The sequence below is a fragment of the Antedon bifida genome, chromosome 10 (genome assembly GCF_963402885.1).
Source record: "Antedon bifida chromosome 10, ecAntBifi1.1, whole genome shotgun sequence".
Lineage (NCBI taxonomy): Eukaryota > Metazoa > Echinodermata > Crinoidea > Comatulida > Antedonidae > Antedon > Antedon bifida.
The window spans coordinates 1,670,850-1,698,379 of NC_136235.1; the positions used below are offsets into that span (position 1 = coordinate 1,670,850).

At 32.4% G+C, this 27,530-nt stretch overlaps 1 protein-coding gene across 1 annotated transcript in view; it reads left to right on the forward strand.

Moving 5' to 3' along the window:
* The first annotated feature begins 3,541 nt into the window (after positions 1-3,541).
* Positions 3,542-27,530, forward strand: part of LOC144854546 (laminin subunit alpha-2-like) — a 74,751-nt gene continuing 50,762 nt past the window's right edge. Inside the window, exon 1 of the mRNA XM_078712492.1 lies at positions 3,542-3,686. Within this exon, the coding sequence (XP_078568618.1) occupies positions 3,611-3,686 (76 nt within the window). The 5' untranslated portion in view covers positions 3,542-3,610. The remainder of the gene's footprint in view (positions 3,687-27,530) is intronic.

Below are 27,530 nucleotides of genomic sequence, written 5' to 3' on the forward strand. Positions count from 1 at the left end.
ATGTAAATGTTATGAATAAAACTGTTATGGTAGTTGGCGTGTGTGTGCCCGCACCTTCCCAGATTAAAAAATGTTTTAAACAGATAGTTTGTCTCCGTCGGTTTTTGTATGGGGTTAATGGGGACTGATGAGATCAAATAATATAGAACATTTGTAAAGATGCCAATGTTTACGGACCACTTCGAAATTGGACTAATCCGCCGCCAGACTAGTATTAATATGAATTCGAGTTTTTGAAGTAGCAAACGGTACCCCACCACAAACTTTGAAGTCGCATCTTGAAATGAAAGTTGACATTGTAATTAACATAGATGAATTGTTTTATGAATTATGGTAATTCTAGGCTTTGATGTGCTCGCGCTCTTAGTATTTTATAATTTTGTTTTGTTGAATTATCGAGGTCCTGAAGACTTAATATCGTTTTATATTTCAAAGTAAAGTGTAATTTCCGGGACTTATTTTCAGTTTTTTAGCTCTGCCCCACCATGGTGGGCTAGTAGTATACTGGATAAAATATTTAATTTCATATTTCAATAATGACCTAGCAACTATATGTGAGTGTCTAGAAAACTCAGATACTGACCCAGATATCAAGATCTGAGTTTTCTAGTTCCATTCTTCAACTAGAAAACTCAGATCATCAAATGGATCGTTCCATTATTAATCAGAGGGTAGGTTATTTGGAATACTACAATTATATGTTTTCTTACTAATATTGTAACTTGTAGTAGCGGCCTACGACTTAAATCATAAATAAAATACAGTACACGTTACCATTCAAATGAAAGCAAAACGATATTTTTTTTCCATTAAAAAAAAAATCATAGAGATTTGAACCCAAGGCTAACGCTGAAATTAGGTCTACTCAAAACAGAGCATTACACGTCACGCCACAAAGTAGAACATGACTGAACAGCTGGAATAGTCTATACGTGCTTCATTATACGTAATATAGGGAAGATGATATTGTTAGTCATTCGCGGTCAACATGCCACATTATAAAATTAAAGTAAAGAAGTTGAAAAGAAGCCCACCCAAGAGTACAAAAAAATAAAAGAGCACATGGGCTTCTTTTCGAGGTTTTATTGTACTATTTAATGGATGAATGTCATACAACTTTGTTTCTGATTTTTTTAAAAAAGGTCCACTTGTTCAGGCCTAGGCCTGACATTTTCAACCCTCTAAATATCTCTCTTTCAAAATAAAATAAAAACAAATATTTATTTTTCATAAAAAAATTAAAAAAAAAAAAAAAAAAATATTCGTAGAGGTTCGAACCGGCCCAATCTAGAGCTGAGAGTACACAAACCTGAGCATTAACCGTTACGCCACAAAGTAGTACATGGCAGAACAGCTGATAATAGTCTATTTATACGTGTATTACGTAATTCATCATTACGTCATAAATATCCTATTAACCTTGTTAAAACCAAAATGATCAGTAGCTCAGTCGCCTGAGCGTCGTGTTGACAACACGAGTGTCGTGGGTTCGATTCCCACGCTGGTCGGTGGAATAGAGTTTAAAGGTATGCGACCACTGTGTTTGGGGTTCACAGAATTATACGTCCCCCTTTCCACCACACATCATGAGGCGACAACATCAATGCATCTGGTGATGTGCTGGAAACGACCCCAAAAGGCTGTGGCAGGGCCTTAGTGCTGAGGCAGGGAGAGCACATTTAACATCTTTTTTTTTTGTTTTTTTGCTGCATTATGATCTCTTAAATTTTAAGTTTAGCGCCCTCAATTTTAATTAATTTTTATTTTTTACGTGTTTTATTTAGAAGAGAAATCTCGCCGTAGTTTGGTATGCTGTGCGTTGTTATGCAAATGAGTTTGTGCAGGTGCAGTGGGGAAGACGTATTGTGGCGATCACGTCCATTTAGTTTTTTTCGTACGAGAGTTTTTCAATTTAACTATGATTTTATTTTACACATACTTTGATTTGTTTTTCTAAAATTTGAGGTTAATTGTGCCTTTTTCGATGTAAATGTATTAAAAAGTAACAAGAAATATTTCTTACCAAAAACCCCGCTCGTCTTAATTTTTAATTATTGTATTTTTCTTTCTTCATTAAATGATGCTTTTTTTTTTATTGGTATTCTAATTAATAATTTATTTATTATTATATTTAACAATCAGTAGTACCGTAAACATTTTGTGTAACGTAAAATATAGTCTAAACTGTTCTATTCAATCATAAAGCCTATCGGGTATTAAATACATATAACTGTTGTTGAGGATGTATATTATGATTGGATTCAGTTTTCTTTCTGTGGTTGATTTCAATCAGTCAATGAATTAAATCCGCATTCAAACAATAGGCCTACATTTTTATTTCAGAACAAAGTCCGTGGCTCTCTTTGAAAATAAATGAAAAACGTTGTTTATTTTTCGTCCGTAGACATTCGAACCCCAGCTATAGCTGAGAGTACTCAAACCAGAAATACCCGCTACGCCACATTGTACTCGACTGGTTAACAACGCACAATATTCTATTCTTATACCAGCTTCATATTATGTCATTTCTAATCGTTACGTCAGGTACAAAGCTAATTACAACCTATCTGTAAACAAGATGATCGGTTAGCTTAGTTGAGTTCATTGGTTCGAATCCCATGCCGCGATCAGAATGTAAAATTGAAGCAATTGGTGGATAAAGTTAAAGCTATACGAGCTACTGTGTTGTTTTGGGGTTACAGTTAATACGCCCCCCCCCCCCCCCCCACATCTGAGGCGGTAACATCAAGGCATCAGATGTCATGGAACCAACCCCAATGCTGTGAGAGGGCCTTACAGGTAGAAGCAGGGCTTACGCCACCTTTATTCGATCTCGTAAATGTTATGTTTAGCGCCTTCAATTTTAAAACGTCAGAAAATTATGAATGAACACATAATACATTTGTAAAGATGCAGATGCCTAGCCTGGCGGTGGATTAGTCCATGGAGGAAAACCTCCCCATGGAGGAAAACCTCCATGATTAGATCATGGAGTAAAGAATTCTTTACTCCATGGTTAGACCGACTTCGATTCGATGAATTTATGAATTGTAGGCCTACACATATTAAAATTAGGTTTTTGTGTGTGGCTCTCGCGCTGTTTGTATTTTATAATGTTGTTCTGTTGAATCGTAATGGGTCGAAAAATATTGTATGCTTTGCTAGCTCGCACGTTACCAACAATATATTAATGTAAGAAATCCTCACTCCGGTAAGTTACGCAAGGCTTACGCCGTGTGTGTGAACATATCCCTCATTCAAATTACAGTAACCTTGTATTGGACGATTCCATTATCTAAATTAAAGATGTTTTTATTTCTTCTAATTTAAATTGTCATCAATATCTGCTCATTAATATTTATCTTTTATGATGTCCACTTCTAGACAATATAATGCCCGACTTATAAAATGCCCGACTTTCAAGTAACTTTTACTTACCACAACTTGAAAGAACGAAATAATGGTTTTGCCCAAAACAGTGAGCACCGTGTCGCGGTAGTTCAAAGGCTTCCTTCAATGTTAAGTGTGGTGGTGTGGACCTCGTACTTTTGCAGGGATTGGGGTTTTTATTTTGGAATTTTCTTGTATTTTTTATGGAAAACTTTTCAAGATGAGAGGGGAACTGACTGTATTCATTCTTTTTCTGTGCTTCAATTTAATTTCCTGCCAACAAAACGACGATGTTGGTGAGTAGGCTATATTACTTTTTGTCTTGATATATAATAATTTGATTTTGACAGTTGAGCCATGCTACACAATATACTGTTCTGTTTATTTGACAAGTTACAATGTAAAAGCATGGACCTATATAGTTATGGGTGCATGGATGGTACAAGTGAGAGTGTAGATGTAAACTTGACAATAGTATTTTCACGTCTCGTAAAATAAAATAAATAAATAAAATGTTTTAGAAATTAATTAATCAAAAAGTGTTTATATATTGAACATATAGGCCTTTATTGTTGTCAATAAATTGTGTTTACTTTCTTTCACAAACTTGAAAACCAACTCATTTTTTAATACAATCTCAATTTATTAGGCCTACATCTGCTTTGATATTAAGGTTTCACTCATTAAATGAAAAACATGTTAAAGGATTTGTGCTGGGCAGAGGGGTTGGGGGGGGGGGGGGAGGGTTCACCCAACCTTGTTTCATCCATCCATGACTTTTTTTGACACCCATTCCCTAGATTTCACTACAACCCTGAACGTTGATATGTACTGTTCTTTCGTGAATAATAGAGATTTACTAACTAATACAACTAGAACTACTGTATATTATATTAATATCTACAAACAATAAATGCTCAATATAATAATGCCACATGGTATACGGTTTTAGTAATCTGGAATATTTACTTAGAAACTGTAAACTTGGACCATTGTTGTAATACTGGATTTAAATTACTTTAAATCTATTAGTGTTTGATTAAAATTTTAAGCAGAAACCAATTATTGATGACTATTAAGTTAGCATGGATTAGCATCAGTTACGCTCAGTAGCTATGAAAACATAACGAAGAGATAATTGTAAGTAGATGTACTTAACTTTTAAGCATGATCATACTATACACCTATGACCATGGTGTGTACTTTTTTTAACCTTATGTTTATTTTAAAGATATATTGTCCCCCTGAAAAATAATTGTTACAATTTTTTTGTTGAAGATGCCATTTTAATGTCAAATAATAGTTATCCACTTTGATGAAAAATTGGATCCAAACAAAATGTATTTACCTGAAAAAAGTGTACAATTTAAAGCAAAAATTTGCCAGCCAATGGCTTTTTGGTTGAATTTAAACCATTTATTATGTTATTTTATAAGTAAAAACATTATTTGTTTTCGTTTTTTTGCGAAAGTGATACACATTATTAAAACTACAAATTATTTTTAGTCTGATTTATTTAATCTTTATTTTGCATGTTTTTGGGGGACAATACATCATTAAGAAAAATATATTCAATAAATATAATACTTTTAATAGGAAAATATTTACAGTGTATTTGTGTAATAATAAATGACTTTTGTTCCAATTTTAAAGTGGTATCATCACCTGCTAAACATCCTTGGATGTGACCTATATACAATGCTCATCTCCTTTTTTAAAAATAGTACATCAGCATATAAAGTGACTATCAGGGATTACTATACAAAAAAACCACAGAATCCATTTCATTATTGTTGGCATTGTTTCATTTGCAAAGTTCCTGGTTTAGCCTTGGCTGCAATAACACTGTCTGTATAGTGTGTAATTTGAACAAACAGTAATTAAATGGTTAAAACTTTTTCAGATATTTCAGATAAGATCAAGTCATTTTTCCCCTGTGCGATTTCTTTTCATTTTTTTAAAAAGAGAATTGAATAAAATCAATTTATTTCTTTTTTACTTTTAAGGTAACAAAATAAATATTTAAATATTAATAATAAAGAGGCAAAAACTCTAGGCCTAATTAAAATAACACAATTTCAAAGTTTCCCTTCAAAAAAACTTGTGACGGGTAGCCAGTTAAGAAGAAAAAAAGTGTAATCATATTGATGTTATTTTAACATGTTGATACAAAACAGGACAATTTTTTATTGAAATTTTTTAATTGTTGTTCTTGCTCGATGTTCTCAAATTGTAGAAAAAATGCACATATATCCTCAATATAATTATTTTATAGTGTATAACAAAAAAAATGTTCTAATTCTTGTTAGTATTGTAGTCTATTTTCTTCTTCAAAAATAGTATTTAAAAACCATGTTAAAAGTTCATACATCTGTGAAAGAATTGTGAACAAATACAATAATTTCATTTTTGAATAGCAATTACTTCACAGGTCTTTACTGTTTAGGTGGGAAGAGATAATAACACGTTTTCTAAATTAAATAGTTGATATGAATCTTGAATCTACAACAGGTTTATTCATGTTGACTCAATGGTGTATCTTTCACTGTCAATTTATTTTGCACGCCCCATTATGCAGTTGAGTTAGCTTATACTTTAGATGTATGCTTCACTGCCAATCCTCCATCGGATCTCTGCTGTTTTGTAGCAAATCACTTGTCTATAATCACTCAGTCTTTTCAATAATAAATTCTTTTAATAATGAATACCTTGTAATGAATATGTTAGATGACAAAAGGGCAGACATTTGGAACCATTTGGTATTATCACAGAAATGTCACTCCACAAGTTGTTAAACTTTTCTATATTGTTGTGTGATATAGTGTAAATTGGATTACTATATTAATAATTGTTCCTGGTTGTTGTTGGTGGTGGTATAAACTCTCATAGATACTATGACTTAATATTTGTAATAAAACAATTGGTATTCTGTCTGCAATAAATGCAATTTTTAATGATTTATTTAGGGTTAATCCCTTCACGTCTAAAAAATAGGGCCAAACATGCAATTTTGACTCTGATAAATGGGAGGATTTCTTTTAAAGAATCCAGCAATTTCTTGAAAAAATATAGCCAATCAATAGAAAAAATCCAAAATTTGATAAGGGTGAAAACGTTAAATAAATTCTCATAATTAGCTTTTGATTGTGTTCATTTTGAAATACCTGATTTTCAATGAATTTCAGAATCAGTGAAACAGAACAGAATTTACGGACTTACCTTCTCACATGCAATTAAATCCTCAGTTATTGTTTTCTCACACCTCTATCCTTTTGTAATTTTTATATTTTATGACCTACTGATAAAAGTCTGATTTTAAACAATGAATCCAGTGTCCTTGATCGAACAAAGTTTAATACAAATTTAGACAATTATAGCTTTGAACAGATTTCAGAGATAGGATTGCCCTGCATCTAGACTACCTATCAATAATTAGCAACCACTTATTCATTTATATAGAAAGAATGGACATCCTATTATGGGAAGTCTACTGTGTCAATTCTAACAGTATGTTCTGGTTTTTTACGACCTTTTTCCCCCGATGAAAAAATATAAAAAATAATTTTGTCACGTACGTAATAGTCATTCACTTTGACAAAAAATGGATCTAAACAATTATTTACCTTCTACTTCTCCTTTTTTTTTATATTTTTGTATGTGCAAAGGAAGATCATTAGTTCTCTGGCCCTTCATGATAAACTTAAATAAATTTAAATAAAAAAACAGCCATAGTACAATTTCAATATTAATACAGTATATGTTGATATAAAGTTTGCAGTACACAACCTAATAATGTTAGTTCTGAAAAGAACTGTTGAGTTTCTCGACGTTTCGATCAATATGCTTTGATCGTCCTCAGGAGTGAAAACCTCCAAACAATATGTAGTATATATCAAATAATAATTTGTTTGAGATGTCACACATTTTTAAACCCAGCAATTTGTTTAGGAAGTAATTTTGGTTCGGTCGTGCACATTCCATTATTTTCTCATAGCTAGTTTTCTCATCAGTAGCAATGCGATCTTCACTAAGATTACTGCCATAATCCATTTTGTAGAGACTGTCCTATGATTCAGATATTCTGCCTATGGTATGTATACTGTATGCTTATCGTTGTTCATCGCTGTATTGTCCTGGTCATGCACTGGCTTATAATTAAACTACCATCCAGATTACTTTGCCTCTGAGACTGTGGGAATATACATCAGTCAAACTCTCCATGTCTGCATGTTCATAGCACAAATACAACATTTCACCAAACATTACACCATCCATTATACTATCCTCGGATGCAAAATGTTTTTTACTGGATTTGCCCGTTCTAATGTAGTATGCTTATAGTTACCATAGTTTTTATCAGACTTAAATCCACTCAAAAAGTTTTTAAAACAACAAGAATAATCATTCTTGGATCAAAGGTGTACTAAAGAATCACATACATCAGAGTACATAAATGTATTTTTTGTTCACCATTCAGTGGAGTTTAGACTCTAGTTAATTACACATTGGTTGCATACGTAACAACTAGAATTTAAAACTACAATTCTACCAAAAGTTCAAATATAGTGTTTGTATAAGTGAAATCTTGTGAGATGTTCCTTCTACTATTAATGACAGTATTGGTTAATGTACTTTATTAAAAGGAATGACAACCTATATCTCTAATCACAAAAAAATCCCCTGACCTTGTTGTATAATGATTTTTAAATCTTTTTATAACTTTGAACTGTGAATTGATAATTTCCGATGGTGTGAATAGTATTGCCTAGGGCCCTGATTTATAGGATAATCTACCTGAAGTATGAATCCTAACAATCAATTATTTAACTTATAGTTAAATATATTTAAAAAAACTAAAATACTAAATAATGAACACTTGTTAGAAAGTCAATGCTGCTTTATTGATAAAAGATAAGGATAGCACAATCGTTATTTATAATATTCTTTGTGAAAAGGAAGGTTCTCTCGGGAAAATGCTAAATTTGTACAAATACTATCACTATAGAATAATTATAATTAAAAATATGGCATTGTAGTGCATTTGATTTTAAGATTAATCGATGCAAATAATTGGTCAATTTCTCTGAAATCCTTTTTTTTAATTCCAAATAATGGGTTTATATAATTTTACAGGCATATGAAAGAAATTCCAAACTAAACCAAAAACAAAATTGATTTATAAATGGTGAAAAAGATGGAAATCTGTGAAAATGGGTAAATTAAATGTATTCTGCAGAAAATAGAGCAAGGCCTACTAATAGTGTATATTCCATGTCCAATCTGAGGCTACTGCATAGTGTATTGTACAGTAAATTATATTTTTTTAGTGTATTATTATAAACTAATTTAAAATTAATGTCATTGACTTTGGAGCAATTTGGATGTTATAGTAATTGTTTGTATTAATGCCAGAGTTTAAAAATCATTTTTCATCACGAATACAAATTTGTCACAACGAAGGAGTTCAATCGTAGCGTATGTCCGTGATTATTTTGGTGACCACTGTGTCCTGCGTTCAATTGATACTGGTTTCCCACGCTGTGAACTTAAGGTAATCGGCGTGAACTTAACACTCAATAATACTGTTGTTCTTTCATTTATCACTAAACCAATTTAATGCAATAAGAAATTGACAAGTTAGTCCAACTGAGCTGTTAATGGGTGATCAGCAGGTTACCCTCAAGATGTAACCCTTTGGTGCACAGATGAGATATTCTTGTGTTTGAAACACTACAATCAAAAATTGTTTGTTATCTGAATTTTGAAAGAAAAAATAAACAGCACTTACTTCCAAATTGAGAGATACAAACAGATCCGTATAGAAAAGAAATGGTAACGGTGGTATGTTGTGACTTTTCTACCATAAGAAGACACAATTCGGATTGTATTGTATCTTTCACTCTGGAAAGAATTGTCAATTTACCCAGGTAAGTGGCACTCATAGACTATACCATAATCTGGAATTTTTAAATTTTTTTGTAGAAAATGATACACTAATTTAATCAGTATTGCGAGTTATTAGGGCGTGTTGAGCTGAATGGAATGAGGTGCAATGATCCTGGTGTTTACAATGCACATTTTGAAAAGAGAAAAATTAATAATTCAATTTTTATATTAAATTTTGTAATTATTTTTCATGATTATTTTCAATTGTCCATATTTTCCTTTTGTAGCAATGCAGTTCTTAATTTGTTTCTTTTTTTTGGACTCATTGTGGATCATTTATTTCCTTCAGAATCAAACCTTGATTCATAGGAACCACAACTGCCCACACTCTTGTGTGTCATGGATCAATACAATGATTGCTTTAATTTTAAAATTTGATAGAAAAATATTACTTATAAGAAACACCCTTTTAAACAAGGTCAATTAATTTGACTGGGTCACGTTTGAAATAATTTATCCTTCATGTTAGAAATTAAATAATCAAGGTTGCAATTGTGTACTGTACTATTTATAGTACATTCGTATTGAATACACTGTACTTAAAATTGTAAACTTAAATAGAAGCCTCAATTTCACATTTCACCAATGAAATTCCAGTAAACATTTCTATCTTTGACACTGGCAGAAAATATTCTTTTACAACTTCAAAACTTCAAATCCTTTATTGATTGTATTGTTGCAATCAAAGTTTCCCATTTACATTGGTGAACTACTACTTACTGGTACTACTTGTTTTAAATAACAATTTTTATGAATTAAAAAAAAGAAAAGAATTCTTTGCAACTAATTATTTTGTGGATACAAACCAAAATATTACCTAATAATTAGTAATATTGTACTCGACTGTGTTTACTTGATTTTCTAATAATTACTGTAGCATGTTTACATATTCTTTTCTCTATTTGTAGTTTCCTTTTTATTTGTATTGAAGTATATTTATTATTTATAAAATGCAGATACCTGTACATATAACTTGTTCTGCATTCAAATGTGTGTGTACATTGGATGTACTTATGTACCATCAAAGTTAACATGATACTTGATATTTATAGAGAGCTAACAACACATTAATTTCCTTAGATATAACTCTGATATGATTCGGATCAGCTTAAATCCATTCTATGCACGCTTAACTCTAGTGCGTGTGAACATAGACCCCATTTACACTTTCGTTTGGGTCCAGGGCCGGTCCTGGGCCGGTCCTGGGCCGGTTGCAAATATTTACTTTTTAGGCCGGCCCAGAGCGTTTACACTACCGACGCAGATTACTGGTCGTAAATAATTTTATCGGAAGTACCATTGCATGCTGGGATACGAAGTACAGTTTGTTTACATTTTTCTCGCTCGATTCGTCAATTCAACTTTCCGCGCGAACCGACCATTTTATATTTATACTGTTGTTGTTTTTTGTCCCGTCCCGTTAAAAAACAAAATGAACCCCACTGTTTTATATATATATGGCTGTATTTTATGTATATGCGAAACAAGCGGAGGAATACTTTATTGAAAGAAGTCACAGATGAGGATAATGAAGAGGAGGTTCATTTTACAAAATATCAACCCAAGTACCTCCTCGTATGTCCAATTGGAACCACGATTTTCAGACATCTTATAAAAATTGGTACAAATAAATTTAACTACGGAATATAAATGATGAAGAAAACAAATTGTCGCGCGAAAAAGAAGGTATGTACCGAGAATGTCGGATCGTCATAACAACCACCTCATAAAAAGGTCAAACGTTGTTCACGGTTCACTGCGTAAGCCGGCCCAAAACGTAAAAGCCGCTCCTGAACCTACCTGGAGAGGTGGCCCAGATCTGCGTCCGGCCCAGGGCCGGCCTAACTTTTTGGAGTATTTACACTTATCAATTGCCGACCCAGGGCCGACCCAGGGCCGGCCTAAATCGTAAGTGTAAATGGGGTCTAGATGCAGATACCGGTACCTTTCTTAAGAAAAACCTAAGAAATAGAATTTGTAATCCAACCTTGCTTTGATAATTGATACTGATTTAATTTCTTTTACATTCTGCTCAAATGTCAGATCATGGCTAGGTGTAAAGAAAGAGGTTTTCGCTAATAAATATCACTTTTGTGTGTTTCTTTGTCTATGTTGGTTTGTTTGTTCAGGTACACTTTAATCTATTTTAAGATCTGCTGAGTTGTTTTCAAATGTGTGATATTTCTCATTTCATTAATTTTTAAGTAGGACATGGATATGCTTTAGATCTATTGTATGTAGCCTACATTTTAATTGTTGAAGCTCTTTTTTCTTGTGTTTCATTGGGGGCAAGTAGACATCGTGGCTCATGGGTACGGTATTTCTAAGATGCCGACATTACTCCAATTGTGTTAGTGTGTAAATTTTGACACACAACAACACAAGTATAATATATAGTTTCTAGCACCATTTCACACATAAAAATACAGTAACTTAAATATATTACTTGTGTTTTTCAGCAATACACAGAATTATTCCATAAAATGACAAGTTGTTGTTAATTGACTGCAAGTGGGTTTATGATAGCTATCTTAAGTTACTAACGATCCACTGAAGATTTCAGATAAAATAAAATTTAGGTGGCTACAAATAAAGAGACATTGATTGAGACATCAATTTTTATTCTCTTTATTTGGAGTTTACCCTATGTTTTATTATTTGTAATCTTATTGTTCTTTAACACTATTTTTGGTATGCATTTTTAGAAAAAAAAACAGGCACGGATTTAGGCGGGGCTAAACAGGCTTTAAATCCTGGATCCGACAAAACACATACGTCAGGTTGTTTTATTGTAAGGTAATCATTTTGAAAGTTAATTGGATCGTTGCATAGGTGACAAAGATTTCAAACATAATATGGCTTGTGTTTAGATAAATCCACAACTAAACCTTTAATCTTTAAAAAGGGCCAGCAAATTTACCCATCAAACATGTAAAGGTACTCATTGTAAACTGATTCAAATTATTATGGACAGGCAATTAAATTAGAAAGTGGTGCTTTAGTATCAAAGTGGTGTATATTGAGTGCAAACCTTCTGAATATTAAGTTCAAAACAAACATCCTTAAGGGGGCCAATTCAGCTTACCAGCAAGCTACTGGTATTTCAGTCCTCTTAGGCCTGGAGCTTTACTCACACCACAGAGGTGACATGCCCTATACCTAAGGGCTGGTCAATACAAGGCGTCGTAGGATTTGTTTGGATTGATTTTCATTTAGAATAATTTGCCCTGACCATTAATTAAAGCTTTAGAAACCACATGAGATTATGAAAATGGACAAGTTTTGTTATGGCATGTTCACGCATTCTCTTTACAATAACCCAATGTTACTGTACTGCCTCACGCTGTCTTGGAGTTAGTTTACTTAACTCCATCGCTGAGATGTTTATTCTATTTACAACTACTTTACTTTAGTGTTTTAAAAGTTACTGAATTTGTTTTTACAGGTTGGATTAACAAGTGGCCCTAATTAATTAGCATAAGTGATTAATTATCATAATTTTGCAATTTTGTTCATATTTGAAAAATTAAGTATTATTAGGCGATAAAATTGATTGATTTTTTTGTGTTTTTTTTTTCAATATCTTAATAAAATACTAGTCAGGCAATGTACAGAAATTTGAACCATCATCATTCAAAACAGAAATAAAGGGTATAATAGGATGAAGGTCAGGTGACAGTCTTTTGTGTTTTTTAAATTTCAAATTGGTTGTAAAAAATGATGAACTATGCTTATGTGATGCATTTTATATGTTTTTGTGAACCATGATTTGCAATCTAGGGTAGCCAGGCCTATCAGGTTATCTATTGATCAAAATCATGTGCACCCTTAAGTGATGATGTCACATAGAGTGAGAAAACTAAAAGCTTGTTTGTGAGAGGCTAAAACGTGTAAATTATAGAAGCATGTAGTCACGAAATACAAACACTCCCCCTCAATCCCCTAACACTGGTCAATAGGTCATGGTCAACATTGTTATGTATGATAAAAATATCTGTAAATTTATTTGAGCTCTTCAAATTTAACCTGTATTTAGTTACAGAACCTCCCCTTATGCTCTGTTTTTGTGTCAATAGGATTGAAGTCTGTAATTTTGAAATAAAATGTGTAGTTTTAAATGAATAATAGATTTTAGTTGTTTTTAACTTCTTTAACATTTATGCATGGTTGTTCTTCCCTTGGGCCGTGCACATATAAAAATAATGTCAACAATCATTAAATATTAACAGTATTAAAAAAAGTACTTAAAGTTTATGTTTAATCATGGAGGAAAAACCCTCCATGGTTTAATTGATTGTTGAGAAATGGATGAATGACTGTTAGATTGTTCCATTCATGTACTTTTGTAATCAATCTTCGGTATAAAGAAAGAGCAACAACCATAGTGGCTGTGATGCGTATTGTTACAAAATTTGAATTTATGAAGATTTGCATTTTAGATGCATTTTTTATAAAAGACTAAATTGTAGACCTACCTATTACTATGTTTTAAAAAATGATTTTGTTCACATCCTTTCTTGAATTAGTTCGTTTATAGAATAAATTGGACTGCTTGTTGATTGACTTTAGATTACATTTATATTGTGTGTATCTAACTAACACACAAATGATAACCTATGAACGACCTCTTTCTAGTTTGGTAAATGGATTCAATAGTATTGCAATGGATACAAATCTATTGTCAAGTTGTTTGGATTTGTTTTTATTTGCCGCTGTTTTCATTTTAGTTCTTTTTTTTCTCTCCAAAATATATAATCAATAAATGGGCCTGTTTGTATGGAAAATCGTAGTTTTCTTTTAAACCAGCTTGGGTGTAAGTTTACTTTATAACAAAGGTTGTGTTGCAGCTTATTTTTTACTCATTTTGTGATCATTCATAGTTGCTTTAGTCTAGGTTCAAGATGGTGCTTCGATGTTAAATTATGATAAAAAGATAAAACGTTCACACCATTTACATACCTTCTGAGGTATAGTTCAAATTGATTCTTCAATTTAATTGCAGCTAACATTGCTCCAAAAAGCAAAAAAAAACAAACAAAAAACAAAACAATAATGACCATTAAAACAATTTTTATTCCATATTACTTAATTTATTTTTTTATCAAAATGCTTTGCTTTTGGAGGTAGGGATAGCCAGGATTATAGGTCATATTTTGCAAGTGAGATATTGAGATGAGATCCTGGTTTTTGACAACCCCCTAAGGAGTTCTTAGGCTAGATAATGACTCATCAATCAAGTTGCCCTCTTCATGCTCATCCTGATAAGAATCTAGCTTTGATTAAAGAATTCCTTTCATAAGGTTCATGATCTAGTAAAGCTGCAGAAATGGGGATTTAAAATACTCAGCAGCAGCGAATTCCCCACTGCAGTTCAGCGAATTCCCCACTGCAGTTCAGCGAATTCCCCACTGCAGTTCAGCGAATTCCCCACTGTGGTTCAGCGAATTCCCCACTGCAGTTCAGCGAATTCCCCACTGTAGTTCAGCGAATTCCCCACTACTGCAATTCAGTGAATTCCCCACTGCAGTTCAGCGAATTCCCCACTAACTGTAGTTCAGCGAATTCCCCACTGCAGTGAAATCCCCACTCGGGGTCTAGTTAAATTATTTCCAAGTACAAAGCTACATTTTATTGCATAAGTGAAATCTAGTGAAAATATTAAAGTCTAATAATTCTCAAAAATTTTTATAATTTAGATTTAGGTAGAAATTTCAGGTACCATTTATTTTAGACTCCCAAGATTCTGCCAAATATCACTCCTACTAATCACTTTTTAAAAAGATTATATATTGATTCTTTTTGAGACACACATCATCAAATGATACATTTCATTCATTCTAAAAATGAAAAAATCTAAATGTCTTGAAAAGATAATGTAGTACCCTATTAACCCCGGTTTCCGGCCATCAACAAATAATGCAATTTTAAAGGGTGTTATTGGAATATTAGGTTAGAGATGGAACACAGATGTTGACATTAAAATCTTATTAACATTCTGTAGGTTAGGTTTTTAATCATTTTTTTGTGGCAGTTGGAATTTTATCAATATTGATATAGTAGAGTTGTTGCTATATATACCAGAAATCATCATCCTAGGTAATTGGACTGTATGGATAGTTCACCAAAGATATAAACACAAGTTATGACCATAGTGCTACAAATATGCTATTTTCAATACACAGGAGTTTATTCATTCATTACTCTGTATTTCTGACTTCTTATATCCATAGAATAAACAGTACAAAAACACATACTTAACAGAAGTTTCTCAACCATCTAGACATACACTTAGGTTGACTGTCACTTAAGTATAAAGTAACTAAAAAACAAAAGTTCATTCAATTTTTTCTGAAGTTTAGATTCACCATATTTCGATTAATATGGTGTCAGTTAGCGATTTAAAGTTTTTTTGCCTTGCTTGCCGGACCTGGATAACCAGACAATAGCCCAATAGACAAAACATTTACAAAAAGAGGAAATTCTGTTAAGCAACCCTATCGGTTATAATGGTAGTAATCCGTGAAATCTTGCAATATATTGTCTTAAACTAACGTTAATTGATGTTAATTGACAATTGTGATTATCTCACATCATGTTTGTGTTTAAGAGAATACATTAGAGGATAAATGTGTGAACATTGTTTCTATGTTATTGCCACTGATAAGTTTATTAATCAATATAGAAGCTATGATTTAGGATTGTCCTAGTTTCTGAAATTGAAATTCATTATTCAATAAAACATCAGCATTTCCCAGGGCAGAAACTTTATTAAGAAAGAGGTGAGTGATTGCTCACTAACATCATAAAAACTTGAATTTCAAAACTCTTGACCTCTGACATGTAATGTCACAAAAGGTGAGAACACAGATGATAGACTTGTTTTAGGATCCCATAGGGTTGGTTATCAACAATAATGGTTTACTTGAGGTACAGTAAACAGGACACTATTTGAATACTATATTTGATGTAATTTAATTCTAAAAAAATCCCCACATTTTGTTATATTTATGTAAAAGCTACTGCTGTAATACTTGTATTGATAATCTAAAGCTCTGTCTACACTATCAAACCTTATGTGACAACAAAATGTGATGTGCCTATATATGGACAAGATGACATCATATCACTACCTTGTTTGAGCATATCACTGGGTACATCACACTAGTTTGATAGTGTAGACAGAGCTTTAATTATTAATTTTTACTCTTTACTGGATTCTGACAATTTATAGTATGCACATTCATATGGGATTGACAGTAGTAATATTTTGATATATTTCACAATCACATCAGGTATAAAAATGTATGAATTATTATTATACAGTGGATTTTGTGTTTGTTTAATACTAGAAAACATCACATTTACTGAATATGTTACTTGAAACCAATATTTTTATTGTTAATAATTATATGATTACTCTAATTAATTGTATCTTAATGAAATGCAGTCGTAGGTCTGCAATCCATCTGTTTGATGTGGTCTCTTGCAGGAGTTTAGCTGACATAACAGCAGGTATCCTAGGCTGTGTACATTGTACCGAGTCATGGCCAACTACCAACCATTTCAGTAGGCGAAACAGAAACAATATATTTTGGTCTCCCTAAGTGTTCATATGGCTTTTCTCTAGAAAAGTAATCAGATGTTTTGATATGGTTTGTCATATACTTTAAATTACTCCAAACACGCAACCAAATTAAAGTACGAATTAAGTTTAATATAAAACCTTCCCTTATGTTGAAGATTTATATTTTAACTCAAGACAATGGAGTTATGCTTTCGTATCGCAAGCAATGTCATATTATAATTAGCGTCGTAACAGAAAAGTGTTCAGATTCGCCTAACTAATCTTGTACCTTGAGCTGTCGTAACGAACAAAAGATCAGTGTCGTACGAAGTGGCTTCCACTAATCTTTTCCTGGTTCAGACCTATGGAGTTGTACGCTGCGTACAATACAAAAGCATAACTCCGTAGGTCTGAACAGACCCTTGGTGAAGTTATTGGCATACTGTACAGTAGACCTATCATTAATATTCACTTGCAGCTGACCGAACTATAAAATATTTTGAAGAAGCTCCCCATACTAATTATTAACACAGTTTATCCAGATCCCTGTACTAATAATTAATTGAGGCCCTTATAGTCAGGCAGCATTTGTATTTTACTTCATATATTTAGCCAAGTTTGATTTTTCACTTTTAAGTGATCAAGGACATCACAACGAACAACTTCCAACTTGTTGTCCAAATTCTAAACGCGTTTTTCATTCGCTGGGGGCGCTTTTTCAAAATGGCCGCTTATGTTATCAAGTACTTATATCTCAGCAACCACTAATCGTAGAGACTTGGTTTTAATCTTAAAATGTTCGTAAGGTAGATATTTCTATTTACTCTAATGGAACATTTTGACCAGAAATGACTGGAAATGTCATTTCTGACCATTTGACCTTTGACCTTCTATCATCATATCTCGGTAACTAATGGTCACACAGACTTAAAAATTGTTTCAAATTGTTCGCAGTATGCCTTTTTATATTTACTGTAATTAAATGTTTTGTTTTAAAGCAAACAGAAATGCCATATCTGACCTCTTGCCCTAATGCATGTAATATCCACAACTGAGAAACTATAGATTTGTCTAGTATTGTTTATAACTTGTACCGGTACTTGTGGTTTTGTTGATGATATCCCTTGTTCCAAAATCAATATTTCAAATCACCAATGGAACTGTTATAATAAATAAGTACATACCATAAATATTGATGATAGTCAGATTACCCTCTCCAGTAAATAAAGTTCAGCTCTACATTTGTGTCCTTTGTATTCTCACATCCATCACCACACTCACATGCATCAGTACAGAGCAAGTTGTTTTTCTTACAACTGCAGCGATTTGTTGAGCATGAACCATTGCAGGTACATCAACGAATTTCTAGAAGAGCTTCTGGTGCTGGTGGATTGTTGCAAAATACCGGCCTCAAGTGACCATCTTCTCGTTGCCAGGAGTAGTCAGTTGCTGGTGGAATAGATAGAGTTGGCTTGCATGATGAATTCCATACAATAGACATGTAGTATGCTCTTTCCACGTGTGGTCTAAGAGTTCCTATGGTTGGAGGTAATTGTTGTCCTTCCTTGCCTTTCTGTGCAAATAACATCCATCTCAAGTCTGTGACATAAATCTGCCTTGATCTTAGAAGTACTGATAATATGCAAACATATCTTTCCATTTGCCTGAAAATCCAATTTGGTATTTCAGAGGTCAGTCCATATACAGCAAATGCATCTAGTATTTCATCGTCACATTTCATAAGTGCTTTGAAATGGGCGGACACTCCTTTTCCAGCAAATGTACCCGTGTTATCTGTACCTTTAAATGCGTACCATCCAATCAGTGCTGCTGATATTTGTTTTCCAAGTCGGTAATAGCATTCCCATATAGGTATTTTTTCCCCTCTTTTCCTACAAAATGTGGTCATTGGAGGAAGTAGAGGATAGCTTCCTGTTAAAAGGATAAAGACATCAGTATCTACAGAAAATATGTCAACATTGGCACTTGGGTCTTTGTTCATACAATCAAAGGCATTCAATAAGACCAGTTGGTCCCCTTCTTCCAATGTGTGTTGTCCGTGTGTCATCTCTGGCATCATGATAATTTCTGAGAGATTGCAGTTTGCCATCATGGACGTGTGATGTGTTACTAGGACCTTCTTCGTGTTGTTCTTGAAGTGATTAAGTATCTTCTCTGACAGGTATTTTGTAAGTTCAGCTTTGTTCTCTATGTGCGATAAAAATGTCTTAATGTTCTTAATCTCAGTGTTGTCATTGACATGGTAGTGAATGGTAGTTGTTTTCTGTGTTCTCTTATCTCGTGTAGATTCTTTTAAAGATCCTGATAGATATTGATCAAATAAAAGACGAACTTCATCATATGGTTTGCTCATACCAACAATCAGGTTAACAAATTCAGATGCAAAGTCAGAAGCATTGAACTTATCGGACACCTTCTTTACCATATTGACGACACACATTCCATCAATAATTAGGATTGATGCTGCTTTTGTATCATCTTTCTGTACAGGCCTGCTGACATTATCTGGTAGAGGGAGTTCTGTTATTGACTGCAATACCTTGGATTTTCCAGAAAGCATTATCATTCTTCCATCTGGATGGAAATTTGATGGTGGAGTGCTATTGAACTATGACATCCTTTAGAGCGAACTCTGGCCTGCTCTTCGCCACAACTAACAATCTAGACAGCAGCTTTCTCTTTTGCTAGTTGACCTTTAATTTTGGTTTTCACCACTGCTCCTACATCCTTGAAATACGAGAAGTTGTTTTTCTTTTGAGGGTCCCAAAATTTTACGGTTTTTCAACCATTCGTGAAATTTATCCAATGCTTCTTTTCCTAATTGGTCTCGCTTTTCATTCGTTTGACTGAAATCATCGGATGTTACCACAAAACACTTACCATTTAAACTCATGAAATCTAATCTGCTTGAACTTTCAGCCAATTACAGGCTAGGATTATGTATGGAGATAATGAGTGGCTCTTATTTATTTTAAAACTTTAATTTCCAAGCTTAAGTGAATTTTTTAAAGCATCAATAATTGAAAAATCAATAATGTGTTACAAATATGGATGTTCTGAGCAATCTGTCGAAAAATGTTATCTATAACCAACATGTTGTGGATATCACACAGGTTATGGTCAAAGGTCAGATATGGTTTTTCCGGCCATTTTGAAACAAACCTTTGCATTAAAGCAAATAGAAACATGTATTTTCTGAACAATTTGGGATAAATATCAACTCTTTCTGACCAATAGTTATTGAGATATGATAAGATCAGGTCAAAGGTCAAATGGTCAGAAATAGTATTTCCGGTAATTTTAGGGCAAAATGTTCCATTATAGTGAATAGAATTATGTACCTTACGAACATTTTAAGACTAAAACCAAGTCTCTACGATTAGTGGTTGCTGAGATATAAGTACTTGATAACATAAGCGGCCATTTTGAAAAAGCGCCCCCAGCGAATGAAAAACGCGTTTAGAATTTGGACAACAAGTTGGAAGTTGTTCGTTGTGATGTCCTTGATCACTTAAAAGTGAAAAATCAAACTTGGCTAAATATATGAAGTAAAGTTAATATAGTGACAAATGCTGCCTGACTATTAATTCAGAATGTTTTTTCTAGGTCACTTAAGATTCCTGTAGATGTTGACACAACCTTTCCATGAATACCTTTTAAACTTTCTTACTGCTGATGGTACAAATCATCAGCGATTTTACTTTTCATTAGCTGTGTTTACACATTCTTGTTGTCTCTATTAGAGTTAAATTGTGTTCTGTCAGAGTTACTTGTTCTGCATCAAATGCAAACAAATCAATTACATCTGATATCCCCCTGATGGGGATTGTTTTTACAGTCTGAAACTTATTGGTTTTCTGTTTCCAAAAACAGAATGAAGTAAAAGTTGATAATGACTCAATGTTTGCTACAACCGTCTTCTTGACTAATGCTAGGCATCTGTAAAACTTCCATACCCAGTTTTTTTTTCACAGATCTTTGTTGGCTGGATGCGAATATAATGGAGCTTATCAAGTAATTGCATACTTTGTTGACTGCAGTCAAAAAAGTGGTTAATTATTTTATTACACTTTGATGGATGTAGCCTATGATGAATTGAACAAACATGTAATATTGACAACATCATCACAACTGACAAGTACTTATTTACATTGCATCAAGTACCTCTATTATAGTTTGAGTCTTGTGTACACTGTTAAGTTTGCATACTTTTTAAGTATTAAGTTATAAAGGTGTAAACTTGGTTTAAATGTGTAATTTTCAGGTGTGGTACGAACACATGTTATTTAATTTGATTGCAATTACTTGTTTATAAAAAGCTTTAAGTGAATTATTATGATATTAGATTTGAAGTGTTTGCTTGATGTACTTTGGTTATGAAGACCTTCTGGTCCAGGGTTCAATTCTGGTCTGTTCAAAAAATTACAGGGTTATAGGATAGTATTGATGTAAACATTCAGGTGTTCATGATCAAATTACTGAGAATTCAAAGCTGAAACAGTGTTGATCAGTAGTCTTCAGGGGAAATGTTGGTTTGATGTTTCTCATTATTTTGTTGAAATTATTGATTTACTTGAATTTTATTATGTGAACTATGTAGAGGAACAAGTAGTTTATTGCTAATTTAATATCCAAGATGTTTAATGTGGAATACATCAAACCAACATTTAGCAACCTCCATCTAACCCTTCTACCCTTTGCCTTGCTTGTGTCAGAGGAAGGTCATAATTTTTCCCCAGTGGATCTTTTCCAGTTGTGTCCCTTTAACCTTTTAATGTCAAATAAAATGTGATAGGAATTAGTTGTTAAAAGCATTTAGTTAAATTACAGTACCTGTATTAACAAATTTGAGCAGTCTAGTAACAGGTTCTTTAATGCAGAAACTTGACTGAAAATGAACCAACTATAAATGGCATTTCTTAAATGACAATCACATGGTGAAAAATTAAATTTATTATTAAGGAAAAACAATGAATACAAATAAATAGCAAATCAACTTAAGTAATATCCATATATACAAGTGCCTACAGGTATAGAATAAACACCCGTGAGTATAAACTTATTTTTATAACTGCTGTTATTGGTATTTGCACATGTTCACTAATTAACATAATACTTGTCATAACAGGTGTCAACATGTCAAAATAATAATTTAATTGTGAATGAATTCAACCTGATGTAATTTTATGTTGCCACAGTACAAGTGAACCCACAGACATATCTTCATATTAATAAATGTATGTTGAAAAGACAAATTTGTGACAAATGAAGAAGATTTTTTTGGGCTGTGAAGGACCTCTTTTTTTCGTTTAAAGCTATTTTGTAATTTATCAAGAAGTAATGTACACAAAAATCCACAAAGTTTGCCATCAATGTTGTGCTGTTGTTGTCGTCTGAGAGTTTTAATTGGACTATATTCTCTTCATGAAACTTTGTAGCACCACTGTAGATAATAAATTATTAATATTGTGTTCAAATGTCAACCATGATTTTATGATAGTCATTAAAAGAAAAGCTCAAGAACAATTTATTGAAAAGATCTCAGAGTATCAATTGGAAATGTCAATGGTGTTTAGATGTTTAACTGATTTATAGTAATGACTAGAAGAAGATGTTTTATGCTCTGTTCTTATGTCACAACAACTTCCAATGTGCATGATATTGCCACAGTTTTAGGGTGCAACTCTTTCAGGCAACTTTATTGAAAAGGAAAATGGGAGGGTGTTCTCCCACTTTAGGCCTGTGTAATCATAATGATCAGTTGCTTCACTGGAACCAGATAGGCCACACTTAAAGATGGTATTTAATAAATCAAGGCCTACAATTGAATAACTCGCTTGATGTTTATTGCAAATACCCTTCCATCCACAAACAATTATTGTAAAATGATCAACTATAGTAGTAGTACATTTTAATGATGTACAACAAGGAAATATGACATGGTTGGAGGTAAAAACCTTTATGGTGAAATCACACAGCAGAAATATCTTCAGGCATTAAAAGTGTATAAGCGCTATACACACCATGAATTAGGAACAAATTATTTGAAAAGTAAGTGTTGTTCTAAAAGATTATTTGTGTTAAGTTGGCAGAAAACGATCACTCAAACTAGAAAATTACTAGCATGCTTTTGTTGAATTAATAGGTATAAAGAAAACGCCCCAGGGCAAGAGTGCTACTTCCAATGTATTGTTTATATTTTCATTGAATAACCATAAAGTGTTATGAAACCCAAGTGGTATTTTAGCCAAACCCCAAGGTAGAGTCAGAACTCTCCTATTGTGTAATGTGTTAACACTTTCATAAAGCAACATTGTTTAAGTCACACCAAGCAAAATATTTCTTTCTAACAAGATTAAAAAGACAAAAAATCTTGGAAGACAAACATGGAAGTTCTGGGGACAGTTAAGATAAAAGTGTGCCTGGTGGCATTTATTGTATAGACTGTGTGAAAAAAGGTAATTTGTATATACTGTAGTACTTCTTTACAAGCTAAAGAAAGAAATGGTTTCAAGTTTCAATGACTTGAGTAAACTGTCTAGAAATCAAGAGCCCACATAGGGGAAACCAATATTTTCAGAATTTGTTAATTATAGAACAATCCTGACATTGATCACCTATGGGTGCATGGACCTGCCAGCTCTTCAGTTTGACAATAGCCTATTTGGCAGGTACCGGAAAACTATTGTTTGCCCAATTTGTTTAATATAAACCTTAATATTAATCAAACATGTTAAAAAGATTATTTTAATTGAGTTGTTATAGGTTCAGGGCTATAGGTACGGGGAAGTGCCATGCTTTAGGGTGTGAGAGTAAAGTTGAGTGGAAGGGTGGTTTTTAAGAAATTAGGCAGGAACAGCCCAGCAGCTCTATCCATGAAACAAAAAGAAAGTAATTTTAAATGGACACAATAATGTTTATTTCTCTATGATATACAGTGTTCTCTCAACTGTTTATCAGTTTGTTAAAATCAATTTGAATGTGCTTCCATTGAAATATATTTAAACTGGAAAGTTCTTTGATACGAATCAGTTACAGTATCATATTTGATTATAACAAATTCTGATTAGAATTATTATTGCTTGTTAACCATGAACTATAAATATAGTTATAGTTTAATCGCACATAACATATTTGTTACTTAGTAGAATAGCAAGAAGAAAGGTGTTTAATTCGTTTTTGATTGAATAGTTGATATCGTGGCAAGTAATCTGTAGGTTTAATATTATACTATTATGATAGCTGCGTATAGTTGAATAGTAATATTGTGTAGTATTTGTTTGTTAGGATATTGCTATTATTTAACCTTTATTGACCATGTTTTCTCCAACAGTGTGAGGCGTGTTTCTCAGCTCCCTGCTCCCTTAGGCTGTTGTTATAAGCTGTATGTTATAGTATCTACAACAAAATAAAAAAAGACTGTTAATTATTGTATTTTTTAATACATTTTTTGTGTTGGATTAGGAAACGTCGTCAACCGTACCGCAGTGTGCACAAAGTTTTTAGAATCAACTTTCTGAATTGTTAAAAATGTAAATATTTGCAAATTCTTTGTGTTTTCTAGTTTCTAGGTCTCCTGGTTTTAAAATACCTATTAAACATAAATATTTTGCTTATTATCCAGTATGTTTTGAAAGTTTATAATTTATTAACATTGGCAGATGAAGACTTGGAGTCTGGAATATTAAATAAACTTTTCATTCACTTCATCAAAACATAATAGGCCTAAGCAAAATATTGTGTCATTTTTTTTTTTATTTCAAATGAAATGGAAAAAATTAGTTTGAGAGTATTATGTTTTGATGAAGTAAATGAAAAGTTTGTAATCTATTAACATTAGCAGACAGTGAGTACTTGAAGTCTGGAATGTGGTTAATGAACCAAACCAAAATAAGGAAGTATCATTACATGTTAATCAATGAATGGTGTATTATGTCACTTCTAAATTGTTCATTTTATTATAAAATTCCTTGTCTTCTCATGAATATTGTACAGTACTTTTGAATCCTTCTGTTTTATCTTTTCTCTTTTATGTAAATTTACCAAAGAAAAACAGTACACTAGTTATTACTATTTAGTAACACAAGTGTATAAGTATAGTAGCATAGTATTGGAAATAATTAACTTTTCATTATCTTAATGTTGTAAAGATTGTTTACATAGAGAATTCTTGTTGTTGAGTTCATATTGAAATAGGTCAGAAACTCATACAAATATTTCATTATAAATTGAAATTATATTACAATGTTGCATTTGTAGGCCTATGTCATATAAAAAATAAAGGTGAAAACAGACATGACATATACAGTAATAATATACACAGCCTACATCATTTGTACAGATAAGAAAATAATTGTTTTGTACTACTATACACTGTACTACTGGTTGTTGAATGCAGTGTACTGGTTATTGTGCTCTTCGTGTCTCCAACTTAATCCAATGACTTGATACCTTTGACCTCACTATTTAAATCCCTAAATATAGTGCTTAAATATGTAGTATAGTTATGTTGTTGTTATTATTGTCTTTTTTAGCTTTGTTGTGGGTAGCTACTTCCTGGGTTTTGACATTAAGCTATTTGATTGCCATTATTAGGAAGTGTTCCAGTCATTGAATTTATCTGAATACCACAACCAAGGACTATCAGCTTAGTTTTTGGAATTCTACATTTACAATTCTAGAAATGTAATTTAGAGTTAATTTAAATTACAACACAAAGTTATATGAAAGTATTATATTTATATATATATTGGCTGCAATTACAGGATGTGTTGTTTTTGCAAACTTGTATCAGTGAAAAATGAAGATTATCTGTAGACCATGTAAATACTGTATGCCTGTTTTCATGGTAAAACCTTGTATAATAATATGTAATAATAAATATAATAAAGACCAGCTTTGTAGAAAACTTAGTCCTAGTTCTCTACAGTTGGTACAGACAACAATCTCAAACTTAGATGTGATCCAAGATAAGCTTCATATACTGTAGTAATTGATGAACTGATAACTGTAGATAGATACTTCTACTAATCATATGGGAATTACTCAGAAATGTATTTTTGTTAAAGATGTATGATTTCATAGGTCGTTGCTCTTTAGGTATACCTCGTTTAGGTAGTATAGTCTATTTGTAGACGTACCATGGGCACTGCTGCAGGCTACCTACTATTAAGCATTATATATACAAGTTAGATTTAAAGAAAACATTTACATTGAGTATGTATTTAACTGTCCATCATGCTTGCCCTGGTTAGTAGCCACAGTTGGCGAACTTCAGCTAAAATTGAAAGGAATGTTAAGTTATTTTAAAATGAAGCTTTATAATGATCCATGAAAAAAAATGATTACATTACTGCTCTATTTTCATGGTGGACAAATTTTGAGAAATTTGTGAGATATGCTAAGCCTGTGGATTGTATTTGTTGAATGTGGAGAGTATTTTCATTTGGTTGAAAGCCTGACTGTCGTATTTAACTTGGCTCATTGGATAGCATCTATCAACTCATGAAAATATTTGTCCTATTCAACTCATACAGATTATTTGTTTGATCACCAAATTAAAGACAACTACATAATATCTTTGCAGGCCCAATTTGATAGATCCATAGCATTGTTAAATTGTAAAAATATCATATTGCAGTTTATTAGTGTAATAAAGAAATTCTCATACTTTATTTCTTGTATGTACAGTATTCTATTTGTCTTTCACTTAACTTTACACTTTTGACCTTTTTCTACTAAGATTAAAAGATACAGATTCAAATTGATGCATTTGTGATTATGTGATTTTTAGCATAAAGAAAAGTTCAACATACTTGACAATTGTTCCCAAATCATGATTAAAATCACAAATCTGCCACATTTCATAGGCACACCTTAGGCAAGTTTGATATTATTAGATCTTAAGATTTATTATCAGATGATATTATCTCTATAATGATCTTCTTGGTAACACTTTTGCTATTAACCTTCAGTAGTGTGTGTGAACTCATTATTTCGACAGCAGCATATTGTTAGGTCTAACCCTATGCCCTTGGTGTCTGTGCCTGTATACAGTATTTTAGTTTCAATCACAGTTGGATTCAAACTGTAAAATAGTGTATTCACATGTAAAAATTGTAAGCTACAATGTGCAAAACTCTATCTTTTCACTATAAGACTGCCTTTCAATACAAGATATTTATTGATATTATAAAAAATACTCGTTGGCTTTGTGAGTAAACAAAATCACAATGTTGTTTTTGTACTGATGTATTGATAATTTTGTTACACTATAAATAATAACCAAATCCATGTGACCAACATTAATTGTGGAAGGCATAGAAACAAAATTTCTGGAATTATCATAAAAGGTAGGCCTATGTTAGGAAAACAATCAAAAGGCAAAGGTAAATTATTTATTCTGGTTCTCAAGCTTGAATTAAAACTAAGGAAATTCTTATTAGGCAAATTATAGAGCAAAATACACAGTAACAAAATGAAAATATAACCAATAACGAAATGGAAAAAAAATAAGATCAGCACACCAGAAGACAATCCCCTTCTAATAGTGTACCGAGTTCTTTTACATGTACTATATGTACACAGGACCAATGCTTTACGTCCCATT